At 37.4% G+C, this 12,639-nt stretch overlaps 1 protein-coding gene across 14 annotated transcripts in view; it reads left to right on the forward strand.

Annotated features, from left to right (window-relative positions):
- Positions 1–12,639, forward strand: part of CD44 (CD44 molecule) — a 93,461-nt gene that overhangs the window by 54,336 nt on the left and 26,486 nt on the right. For 3 of the 14 annotated variants that reach the window (XM_009460215.5, XM_016920661.4, XM_009460216.5), the window contains exons 6-9: positions 4,846–4,971; positions 7,805–7,918; positions 8,391–8,510; positions 11,233–11,361. The exons of 4 other annotated variants lie outside the window; for them this stretch is intronic. In XM_009460215.5, coding sequence (XP_009458490.3) covers positions 4,846–4,971; positions 7,805–7,918; positions 8,391–8,510; positions 11,233–11,361 — 489 coding nt within the window. Of the gene's footprint in view, positions 1–3,473; positions 3,603–4,845; positions 4,972–7,804; positions 7,919–8,390; positions 8,511–11,232; positions 11,362–12,639 lie in introns of all 14 variants that reach the window. 7 more of the 14 variants (XM_001152662.8, XM_063782856.1, XM_009460222.5 and 4 more) reach the window with 5 other exon arrangements.

Here is a 12,639-nt window from a genome sequence, read left to right on the forward strand (position 1 = left end):
GCTTATAATGTTTTAAGAAAGTTTATGAATTTTTGTTGGGCCACATTCAAAGCCATCCTGCATCACAGGTGGCCCACAGGCTACGGGTTGGACAAGCTTGATTTAGAGGACAGAACATACTGTGCCAGCTGTTGGCATTTGATATAGATAGAGTCAAAGTTTTTAACCTAGGGTTCATGGACCTTCAGTAGGTTCAATGGTAGACCGTAAGGCATTCTAGAACTATCTGAAATAGTATGTAAATTTTGAGTGTGTATATGTAGCATCACTTTTTTGAGGAAGGAGGTCATAACGTAGATTTTCAAAGGGATATATAATTTAAAGTGGCTTTTTAAAATCTCAGCTGGCTTAAATTAGATATTTATCCTGATGGTTTTTGCCATTCCATTTCAATAAGAAAACATGCTGGACTCAAGTCAAACTCGAGAGTCGAATGAGAGATTTTAAATTGCAAAATGTTACTGATGATATTTTCTCTAATTTGAGAAAAGTCTGGAATTTCTCTAACTTTGGCAACTCTGGTTTTTGGTAGAAACACATATTGGAATAGAATAAAAAGTGACAGAAATGATAGATGGATACCTGAGGAAGGTTTATCTGATTTCGACACTTTGAACACATTTTCTTTGCAAAGTTCCTGCTCAAGTATGAAGTTTGACCTGAGGCTGATGCGTGTGGGTGGAGCTTTGAAATGCCAGTTGTCATCACAAGCTACCTGGGTACAATGCTAGACAGATGTGAAAAATACACACTAGCAACCCAAAGATAATCCAAAGATAAATGCATGAAAGCAGTCGTTTGAAATGCTGCTTCGAAAACCTCCAGCTCATGGCTCAGTCGCCCAATCAAGTAAATAGAAAATCTCTTTCCTTCACAGGTTATTAAATTGCTGCTTGATTTTGCTTTGATCATGAATTCAGGGGATTCAGTTTGAAGAATGAGCAGCACGAAATTTATACCCATGAGGAATTTGCATTTCTGATGTTGTCCTAAGATTGTGGGAGACATTAGGAGTCTGGAAAGATAAAACCAGGCCTAGATTTTCTTTTCTAATTATCATTCAATAATAGATACAGACATCATATATAGGCAGAACTGAAAGTAAAGATTTGTAGAGGGAATATCACTAAGTGATACTTTCATAACTGATCCAGTTACTTCAACTGTGCAGTCAAACAGCCATGCAACAGCTCAGGAGCAAAATAACTAGATATGGTCCTGGTTTGGTAATTCACAGCCTAAGACTCAGGATCTCACAACAACAGCAACGACAGGTAAACTGCTTTGTCTTTTGCTTATCAGCTCTCCTGGATGTCAGACCTTTTAGTGTTAGGGGAGAGGACGTCCATTATCACGTCAAATCTCCTTCATCATTCTTAGTGAGAATAGGGTCTTGTACCACTTCATATATCAGAAAGGCCTGTGGATCTGGGGATATGATTGATATTCTTAAATGTCCTGTATGTTTTCCTTTTGGCAATGTGTATATAGAATCAGAATGATTTTTCCATCAGAGGAAGGAAAAACTATGAATCAATAGTTTTGAATGAATGAATGAAATTATGAAAAACTACAAATGAATGAATTGACTGTGTGATTCAATGAGAAAATGTCCTTTAGAAAGAAGTCTGCCGGCAAGTGCAGGCTTCTTTCTGCTGATCTGATTCTCACAGCCAGTAATAAGAGAAGGAAATGCACATTTCTCTCATCAAAGTGTAGGCCCTGAACCCTTCTTTGGACACTTAAAATCTCAACTGTAAAATGTAGGAAATGACCTGTTGCTCCATATCAGAATCTAGGCCTCTAACAAGCTCCCTGGGTGTGTGGCTCTTAGCTCTATATCCCTGCAAAGTGTATTGTTAAAGGAGCTTTGGGGAAAAATGATTCAAGGCCTGTAAATATGGGAGATTAAAAGGACACCCTCATTTATTAACTTTCATTGATGGAGTTAATGGCCATATTTCAAAATAACTAGGCATTCTTTCTGCAGAGGGGGGTAATAAACATGGAAAAATTATTCTTTACATTTGTTTGCCTTATATGACATTGGATAAATTGTATTCTTTACTTCTATAAATAATCGTGAGGAAAATAGTGCTCATGTTATGTTATGGTTGCCATATCACAATGTCTAAGATCATGCAGGGGTGGGGAGGGGGGATACAGAGATTGCAGAATAAAGACAATGCTATTTTTAAATGTTGACAATGTTTATCTTCATAGGACAAAGAATGTGAAGGAAAAGGTCTTTTTGGCAGTGTTTCATCTTGGTTCATTTTTGGGCTTTCTTGATAGCTGAAAGAAAAAATCTAACTCACCTTACTATTTTGTTTGGGGATGATGGTTTCAGCCTCTCTGCTTGAACTTGCTCTCAGTTTTTTGTCTACTGTTAGCTCATATTCTTCCAATGCACATTTTTGGGCATTATTGGTTACAGAAATGGCAGTCTTTGGAGATTTTTAAATCAAGACTCTTGCTTCTGGTCTTATTAGCAAGATCATTGGGGTCACTTCATCTCTGTCTGTCTTTCCTGATTGATTATCCTATTTTTAAAGAATGAGACTCAAAATATCCTGTTCTGCTTTGCAAAATATAGTTTCACATAAGAAATTACCTTGGGCAAGGTTGTGAGAGGATTTGGAATCTAAATGGAGAAAAGTGTAGAGGCATATTTTTCAATCTTCTACTTCTATGTCATTTTCCCTGTGTGTTGGATTGTTAAGATTATGTATCTATTGCTGGCAGAAATATCATATCCTAAATTCTTGGAGAATGATATTGGTTGCCCAAGATTTTATAGAAGATTAAGGAGCTAGGACTCTGAAGAGCTGGGTTTTAGAATCATAAACTCTCAGATTTGGAAAGGATGTTAAATGGTCTGGTTCAATCAACACTTCTAATAATTTAATCTCTTACACAACTTTCCTGCCAAGTGATCTTCCTGACTATGGGAAACATAATACTTTATGAAGGAGTTCATTGTTGGATAGTTCAGATTATTGGTTTTTTAAATCCAACATTTGGAAGAACATTCCTCTTCCTGAAATTTTCACCACAGATCCTAATTTGGCCTCATGGATCCAGAGGCAAAAAAGTTTAATCCCTCTTTTACATTATATAGACTTTCAAAATTCAAAGACGGCTGTCATGCGTTCCTGGAGCCCTCACTCTTGCTAATTAGGCTTCTGACTTCAGACAGGTCAGAAGCTCTGTCCAGCAAAATTTTTAAATCTTTAATATAAGGAGCATGAACCAGATGATATTTAAGATCCTTCCCTCTCTGACATTCTATAAACTTCAGTTTGAGTCTCTGAAAAAAATGGAACATTTTTGTTTTTTCCCTTTCTTTTCACCATCTATATCAAATATAGATGATTCTCTTGAGTAGTAAAAGAGTACGAGCATATTCAATGCTATTTCTTAGGAACCGTTAATTAATCTTTCAACAATCAATTCAATCATGATTACAACAGCTTTGATGAGCACTAGTGCTACAGCAACCAAGACAGCAACCAAGAGGCAAGAAACCTGGGATTGGTTTTCATGGTTGTTTCTACCATCAGAGTCAAAGAATCATCTTCACACAACAACACAAATGGCTGGTAATGAGTTATTATTATCTCATAGCGTATGTTTTCTTGACAGCCTTGAATAATTTTGATTGACCTCTGGGATGTTATTAAAGCCTAACGTTCCTTCTATTCTCACAAATTTTCGTTATGACTTTAGAAGGATCATTAACTCTGGTATCTGTTTGTTTGCTTGTATGGCACCAATAAGCAGATTTCTTCTTTCTAATCTATGGATTAGTATAGACCAGGAGAAGGCTAATACAGAGACTATGAAACGGGAATAAGTTTTTTTAACGATATGGCAAAATTGTGACTCTGAAAGATCATTCATGTATATTCTAAAATTACCACAGTCATAAAAAGTCTTGGACTTTCATGAGGAAATAGCATAGCTAGATATGAAAAAATATAGAAAATCTTCATCAGTGGAACTATTCTTGGGGTAGACACTAATCATATGAAAAGACAAATGCTCATTCCCTAAGATAGCCTGAATCTCATTTAAAATGTAGAAAACCCGTTTTTAGTAAAGAGACATCTTCTACAGTAACCACTGAGAAGAAGTGGAAGTTTTTCATCTCCTTTTTTTATTCAAAAAGAAAAAGAATTTCTCAATTTCTGAACCACAGTTCACTTTAATTAACCCCTTTGATTGCCTAATAATGCCAAAAATGATTTCTCTGTTAATTGGCTTCACATTTTTGCTCTATGCTGAAGTAGTATTGGGAACTGCAGTGTAGCTTCCATCTCTGTTTGGAGGTACACTGATCTGATCTGATACTAGAGAAGATAAAAAATGAATTAGCAAATTGTGAACACAATGAAATGACTGACGTAGGTGTAGATTCCAACATTTTTCTGAAGGTGCCTTGACCAAAAAAAAAAAAAAAGGCACGTGTGAAACCTTTCCATTCTGTTCTTGATGGCTTGGCTTTAATGGCATATGGTTAATGAGTTAATAATAAACATATCTGAAAGTGTGGGGGAGTTTTCATTAGCCTTTAAAAACTTCTTTGGTGAGATTATGTCCACACTTATTCTTTCAGCTTTCTTAAAGAGAATATTCAGTTTTAAAGATCATAGCCACTTGTTTTGAGATTTATGTATTAGCTTCGGAGATCAGAACATAAGAATTTGGGGTATGCAAGTCAACTCCCTCACTTTCTTTTAAAAATCCTGGGAAATCCATTATACCTTCTGTGCCTGATTTTCTTCCTTTGCAAGTGGGTTGCTTGGCGTCCAGCTCAGCCACTAATGCAAGTCACCACAACAGGTACGTCTTCAAATACCATCTCAGCAGGCTGGGAGCCAAATGAAGAAAATGAAGATGAAAGAGACAGACACCTCAGTTTTTCTGGATCAGGCATTGATGATGATGAAGATTTTATCTCCAGCACCAGTAAGAATAATCAATTACAGTACAGCCATTTATGCAAGGCTTATTGATTAATCTGAGTGATACCAAATTGTATCACTCTTGAGAAGTAGTTAATGTGAAAAATGGGTGAACCTATGATCATACCTTAGTTATATCTTGATGAGATTATGGAAGAAGAAATAGAATGTTTTGAGAAGTGGGGAAAATATCTCACAAAATTTCTCTTGTCTCATGTTCTTCCTGTTTTATTTATCTATGGGATCTACTGCTACAGATTGTCTTTGAATGATCAGGCTTTATCAGAGAATGACATTAAAACAGTACAAAAAATGTACATTGTGTACTTACTGTGCTAGGTGCTGGAAACACAAAGATGAAAAGAGCCAGAGCCTTTGCTTTTCAGAAGCTCATGGTCTGTTGGAGCAATAGACTTGAAGAATGTGATGAGGAGGGTATTAATTAAAAGTTGTAGGCCAGGCGCGGTGGCTCACACCTGTAATCCCAGCACCCTGGGAGGCCGAGGCGGGCAGATCACGAGGTCAGGAGATCGAGACCATCCTGGCTAACACAGTGAAACCCCATCTCTACTAAAAAATACAAAAAATTAACCAGGCGTAGTGGCGGGTGCCTGTAGTCCTAGCTACTCGGGAGGCTGAGGCAGGAGAATGGTGTGAACCCAGGAGGAGATCGTGCCACTGCACTCCAGCACTCTAACCTGGGTGACAGAGCCAGACTCCGTCTCAAAAAAAAAAAAAAAAGTTGTGGAAGTTCCTAAATTGAAGGCCCTAAAGGCTTAAATGATGGGAGCTAGAACTCAAGAATTATCTTAGTTAATCAAAACCCAGCTGAGGTCAAGGGAACAAATCCAGAGTTTTAACAAATGAGCTGGACACCAATATAGCAGAAAGACCTTGAAGGGAAGGGCAAATGTCAGGTTAGCTTTAGCAAGACATTGCCACTTATTAAAAGCAAATAATGAAACCACTATTGGTACATAATAGTATCCAAATTTTTGACAATTATAAAACTTTTTGAGAACAAAGAGATGGAAATTGAGCTTTAAAGATATCCTTAAAAAGTTAAAAACATGCAAAGGTTGGTCTAATATTCTGCCAGATTACTGAGTTTTCCACACATACCTGTAATGACTTAAGATTTTGCTGAACAGAGCTGAGAATCCTGAACCTGACTCCATCACAGTTCTGCTTTTCCTTAGAAAAAAGGCTTTTGGGGTGCTGTGTGAGCTCTCCCAATTCACTGAAGTTCTATCCATTCCATTAAAACCTGAGAATTTCATCCTCAAATGGACAGAGAAGAAAGGGTCCAGAAAAAAAAATAGCTTAGGCCTTGAAGGCATCTGAGTATATAACATTGATATGACAAATACTCAAAAGGAACTAGAATTTTCTATCTAAACTTTTAAGTGATTTTTTTTTTTTTAGACCCGACACCCCTCCAGAGCTTAATCTATGGAATAAGAAAATTCCTTTTGGTAACTTCAGAACAAAAACCAAATAATCGAAAACACTGGAGTTTTACATTACACTGTCTCCTGTGTTCAGCATGTGGCCCAGCTTTGCAGATGGGCCCATCAGTAAAGACGTGGTCTTGATACTGAAGAAATTAAATTCCCTTGGGTGATAACCCAAACAGATCTACCTGCAAATGAATTGTATGGTCAGGCTTTGGGGAAAAATTTCCCATGGTGTTGTTTTGTTTTGTTTTGTTTTTTAATTTTTTAAATCTCTATGGCATATTTTTCCAATTTCTGCTTTTCTTTTTTTTTTCTTTTCTGCTTAGCACCTATGGACATAATTCAACATGATGCCCTCTTTCTTCTGGAGGGGTGTGATAACTGCTTGATAATAAGCACTTTTTCAGGCCTATTGAGAATGTGGTTAATGATTCTAAACTTGATTTTTCATAACTTGTAAAATAGAGCTGACAGTATTATAGTTCTGAAAACAGTTTTGTGTTATTTGGGTATCAAAATAAAGTTTGAAACAATTAGGATGGATTTGCAAATAACCTTTTCACAAAACATATTGACTCAGATTTTGTCATGATCCTTCTGTTAGGTGCATCTCTTATTCCAGCCCTAACAGATTGGGTGACAATATCAGGGTGCTGGTGGATGTACGCCTCCTTCTTTCCAGTGTGCTGCTATGATGGTGGCTGGTTATCTGTGGTGTCTTATTTTCTTTCATTGGCTATGAATGGCTTGCTCATGACATATTTTGTATTTGAGGAGAATACCATAGTGTTTGATAAATATTCAGAAATGTATCGCTAAAACATATGGCTATTCTAGGTATTCTTTTTCAGAATCATCTATAGGAAAGCTCTGGCTGCTCAGGCATTCCTTTCCCCACTGAAATTACTAACAACATAAAGTGATTATCATGGTATAACTTTCAGTTATCTGCCTCTTCACCTGGAGGATCTACAAATAGCACACAGTGACTAAGTCCCTGGGCTTTCAAGTGCAGAGGGATACTACAGACTGCATGGATGGGCAAAATGGCGCCTTTGGTTATCCTCGGTGGAGGGCTGGTGTTTTCAAAGCTGTCCTTCCTACTGCTGCAGCTTCTTTGACTGTTTTATCTGGAAGATCTCATGTTCTGAACCCCAAGGTATTCTATGACAGAATGCAAAGGACACTGAGATGCTTACCAATATGGCTGAATTAAGCTGAAGTCACCCTCCGCTTTCCCTCCATTTCCATGCAGCCATCTATACAACCTGATATAGATGATTCATTGCATAGTCTACAGAAGCAAGACTATGTGCGGGACAAGTGGCGAAGGCTCAAGAAATAACATTTTTCTAATTGCTTCAATCATCGTTATCACAGTTTCAACCACACCACGGGCTTTTGACCACACGAAACAGAACCAGGACTGGACCCAGTGGAACCCAAGCCATTCAAATCCGGAAGTGCTACTTCAGACAACCACAAGGATGACTGGTAATGGGTTCTGCATATTTAATGAAAGATTTTTTTCCCCTCAAAGCCCATGATGCTGCAAAGGTCAATCATCGAGACACAGTGGGAAATTTGGTTAATATCTGATCAAGAAATTCTTAGTGGACTTTTATGAGGATACTTAATTCCATTTAGGAGTCATTTATCAATTATACCATGTGGGCACAGGATTTTTTATGTTGCTTCATGATAAAAATGAATATGTTTGAATGGTTTGTGGTTCTGCCTTTGACAAACTGATTGTAGTGGAATAATAAGGGAACATGAAGAAATTCCAAGCCCATTGATTTTCTCTTGAGACCAATTAGGTAAAGTCACTCAAAATTTTTGAGAGTGGATGCTCACAGGTAACACTTTGGCATAGAATTGTTAAATAGCATGCACTTTAATGGAAGAACAGAATCATTAAAGATTGGTTGATAACAAGTCACAGTGTATTTAACCATCATCACAGCAGATGTAGACAGAAATGGCACCACTGCTTATGAAGGAAACTGGAACCCAGAAGCACACCCTCCCCTCATTCACCATGAGCATCATGAGGAAGAAGAGACCCCACATTCTACAAGCACAAGTAAGCAACATGGCGGTCGGCAGTTCTGGGTTAGATGAATTAGTAAAGACATTCCAGCAATAGGGAAGATTTTGTTTAGAAATTGGCCACATCTTTTATTTCCACTCGGTAATTTCTTTTATTCTTAGAGCCTGAAAAGCTGCTAAACCCGCACACAAATTTTAAAAATTGGAAGGAAAATGATAACTCCTCAGGTTGCCCAAAGGCCAAAATGTTTTAAGAAGTAGATCTAGATACAATTTTTGTGTTAAAGGTTCCTAGAGGTTCCATTTGGGTAACTTGTGTGTGTTCGTTGAAATGTGTGGCAAAGAGTGTGTTCTTTTGGTGCTTAGTAGTGGAATCTGGAAAGAAAGTTTGTCAAGTGAATTGATCTTTGGAATCCTTATTTTCTATGAAGATCTTTGATGAATACAGTTTCTTTTTTGCATTCTGTCCCTGACTGTTCTATAGAAAGACATCCCTTGTACTCTTTAGAGCAAAGTTGGTAGCTCTTATGGTCTTCATTTGAATTCTACCACTGCTTCTTTTTCTGTTTTTAAGCCCATGGTAACTTGGGGAAGGCTTTGATGCTCTTACTGTTATTTCTACTATTATGAAAACTCAGGTTTTCTAAAACAATCTCAAGTTGCGGCAGTGGACTGTGAGAATAGGGGGCCCCCTCACTCCCCAAACATAAGAAGTATGTGCTTTTCTTCTTTTATCTATCCTGCTGAGATATGTCTATCTTATTTGGAATAAAAGTATTTATTTTGGAAAACAGCTTTTTAGCATTTTTAAAATGATGACCCAACTGTCATTCTCACAGCCCTAGATACACCTAATGGGGAAATGTGAGTGGCTTAAAAGCCACTTAAAAACCAAAGGGCTTTGGGAATCTATGGCTTGAGGGGTGTCTTCAGATAACAAAAGAAAAGTTTCAGGTATCAGTTAGGATAGAGGTTAGACATTGTACTGAATATATCCAGCAGATCTTACACCCCATTACAAACCCCAGTAGGTGTGATGTATACATACGGCTTAGGGGTTAAGTTAACAAAGAAGTCTGATAAGAAAAGGAAATACAGAGGAAGCATAAATCTCTTTGGAATAGGATTTTGTTCCACTCTCTTAGAGCCCTAACAGTATACCTTAGAAATTATTTTAGACAGTTTGTACTTAAAGACCAGAAAGCTACTTTAGAGACTTGGAAATAATGAGCCTATTGTCAAAAGGTGGTGCTTGCGGGGCATTAGGACTAGAGGGTTGGTGAAAATTCAGACAGAATGTAACTTGACAAAGAGAAGACAGCAACAACTGTAACAATTATCTTATGAATATTTGCGAAACTCAAAGGGATCTGATTGGTGACCTCTGGGCTTTATCAAATTAACATCACAACTTCTAGAAGAAAGTCAACCTTCATCTTTTACAATAGAAATCATGTTTTGCTAACCCATTCCTATTTAGGCTGAAAACAATTAAGAGTTATGGGTACTTAAAAAAATCATTATGTTTATAAAATTAGTGATAGAAGGAGTATAGTGTTCTATACAGTCACACACATACACTTCCTTATTTCTTTTATTTAAACTTTGAGTAACATAGCAGTCTATGTTTGGGTCAATTTTCCCTTTTTTGTAATTATATTCAGTGGTTTTTGTAGCTTCATTATTTATTGGGAATTAGTGATTTAGTCAGTGGGAGTTTTGTAAAACTTAAGATTTTGGCTTTTTTCCCCCTCCTCCTGGATAACCAGGTAACCCAATAATGGCTTGGCCAATGGAAGGGTAAAATAAGGACAGTTATATTTTTTAAATGTCATTACTGTCACCAAATCACACATATCATTTTCTAAGATAAGGAAATACAACCATTTTTACAAGTTGCAAAAAAGTACTCTGGCTTGGCAAGTTTATAGACTCTCATTTTCTTGATAAACTAAAAAAAAAAAAGAAATTGCTACAAGCTGCTATAGACAAAAATGTTGGTGTCTTTCTGACTTTTCCTGAAGACACCTTGATGGAATTATATTCTCTTGATTTTGTCCTTTTTAAAATGATGGTTGAAATTTTAAGCCTGTCACACACTATTATTTATATAATGCCTCAAACTGGCTTGGATAGTTTTCGTCAACTGAATTAATTTTGTTAAAAAGTGATTTTAGCAATTTTAGGTGCCATGTGGACATTACCAAATAATGTGTTAGTGGAATAGCATCCAAGCCATCCCAACATCTTTCCTGCTGGGCAAATCCACTGCTGGTCCATTTCCAATGTGTGCGATTATGGGTTACATGACCACCATTTGAGAAGGTCTCCTAGTGTGCTGATCTTGTTATTAGTTGTTATACAGTGTTTTCCTTTCGTCAAAATGACTGGAGCAAAGAGGTTATTCTTTGAATGGTTTTCTCAGACAGGGTATGTGAAGCCATTCACTACAGTAAAATAAAAATAATAATAACTCATAGAACTATGAGAATTCGTCAGCTATGGTCTGCTTAGTCCTATGATTTTGAACAAATCAAAACTTCTTTGGACCACAATTTTCCTAGCTGAAAAATTAAACATTTGGATCATTTGATTTCTCATATCCCTTTTAGAATATCAGTGGCCTGTTTCCTTGGTGCCTTTCTTTTCTACCTTCCCTCCCCATGTGTATCTGCCCTTAAAGTAGAAAGATATGTTGACAGCTATTGGTGAGGAAAATAGACAATTATGTCTCCCAACTGATATTCTTCTCACAGTCCAGGCAACTCCTAGTAGTACAACGGAAGAAACAGCTACCCAGAAGGAACAGTGGTTTGGCAACAGATGGCATGAGGGATATCGCCAAACACCCAGAGAAGACTCCCATTCGACAACAGGGACAGCTGGTAATGGATGGTTTAACAAGTAAATTTGGATGGAAACTTCCTTTTGGGTTAAGCGGTAGACATTGAGGACATTGAACAAAAGGACACTGGAGGAATTGTCACGAGATGTTAGGTTACTTAATAAATTATGCTGCAGTTCACACAGAGCCAAACCTTAAAGGCTCATAACAAGTCACCTGAACAGGAATGGATACAAGCCAGTTATGAATAAGAACAGGAAACACAGAGAAAATGCCCTTGAACATGTCTCTTTCACATCGAGTTTTGGGCATCATCTAGTGAGATTGTAGCAGAGGCCCTGATAAAATATCGCTGTCTGTTGTATAAAGGAATCTACTCTATAATGTGGGTCCAGACTTTACAATATGATTCTGCAAAGTCTGGCTGTGAGAAAGCATTTTGTCAGAACCCCAGTGTTTGAAGAAATAGAGCCAGACGTTATGTGAAAAGTGACACCTGTCTGATGTCATTTGGCCTTTTGGCCATGCCTGTTCAGTAATTTGTTTTTGAGTATAAAAAAGGTATCTTCTCTATTCTTGAATTGTGAGATTGTGGAAATTGGAATCCAGTCTCATCATCATCTCTAAGTGATACCAGATAACTTGGCTCTGCAAGCTCCCATGCAGGATTCTTTTGTCTGTGTGACATAAGTATTAAAATGTGTCCTGCCTTATAAAGAATGTGAATTCCATATTCTCACTTGGTATCAGTGAGAAATATTCCCATATTTCTATTTGCAACATAGAAGATAATGCATCATGTCCTTCTGGGGCATGGCAAGTTCTAAATGAATTCCTGGCAGAGCAATGGATTCTGTGATTGTCTATGTGGTGTGGTTGTTGCTAAGAGGATGCTATTGTAATCTTTTCTACCTATACTTCTTCATTGGCTCAGAATGAAGCAAGGCATGTGCTGCTTTCTTATATGTCATTTATGCCATAAATCCCATTGTTAGAAGGTAATGCTTCTAACGGATTCCATTCATGCTTTTGAGATAAATGGCATTGACTTTCATATTGATCACATGGAAAGCTGTTACCTGATTCCTTTCCTGAGATCACTTCCAGCCTAATGTGCATTTGGCTGGAATATGGTTGTCTCAGAATAACATCATGCACTCGGGCTTTTATACTTCTGCCTTTAGGGGACTGTGGCAGCATGGCATGGGTCAAGAAATACTTCTCCTTCATCTTCCTTTGATGTCAGTAACTCATCCTTTCTGCACTGTAGGAGTTGTTAATGCTTTTGTGTCCTCCAGTTCACATGCTGATTGCTAAG

The sequence above is a fragment of the Pan troglodytes genome, chromosome 9 (assembly GCF_028858775.2).
Source record: "Pan troglodytes isolate AG18354 chromosome 9, NHGRI_mPanTro3-v2.0_pri, whole genome shotgun sequence".
NCBI lineage: Eukaryota > Metazoa > Chordata > Mammalia > Primates > Hominidae > Pan > Pan troglodytes.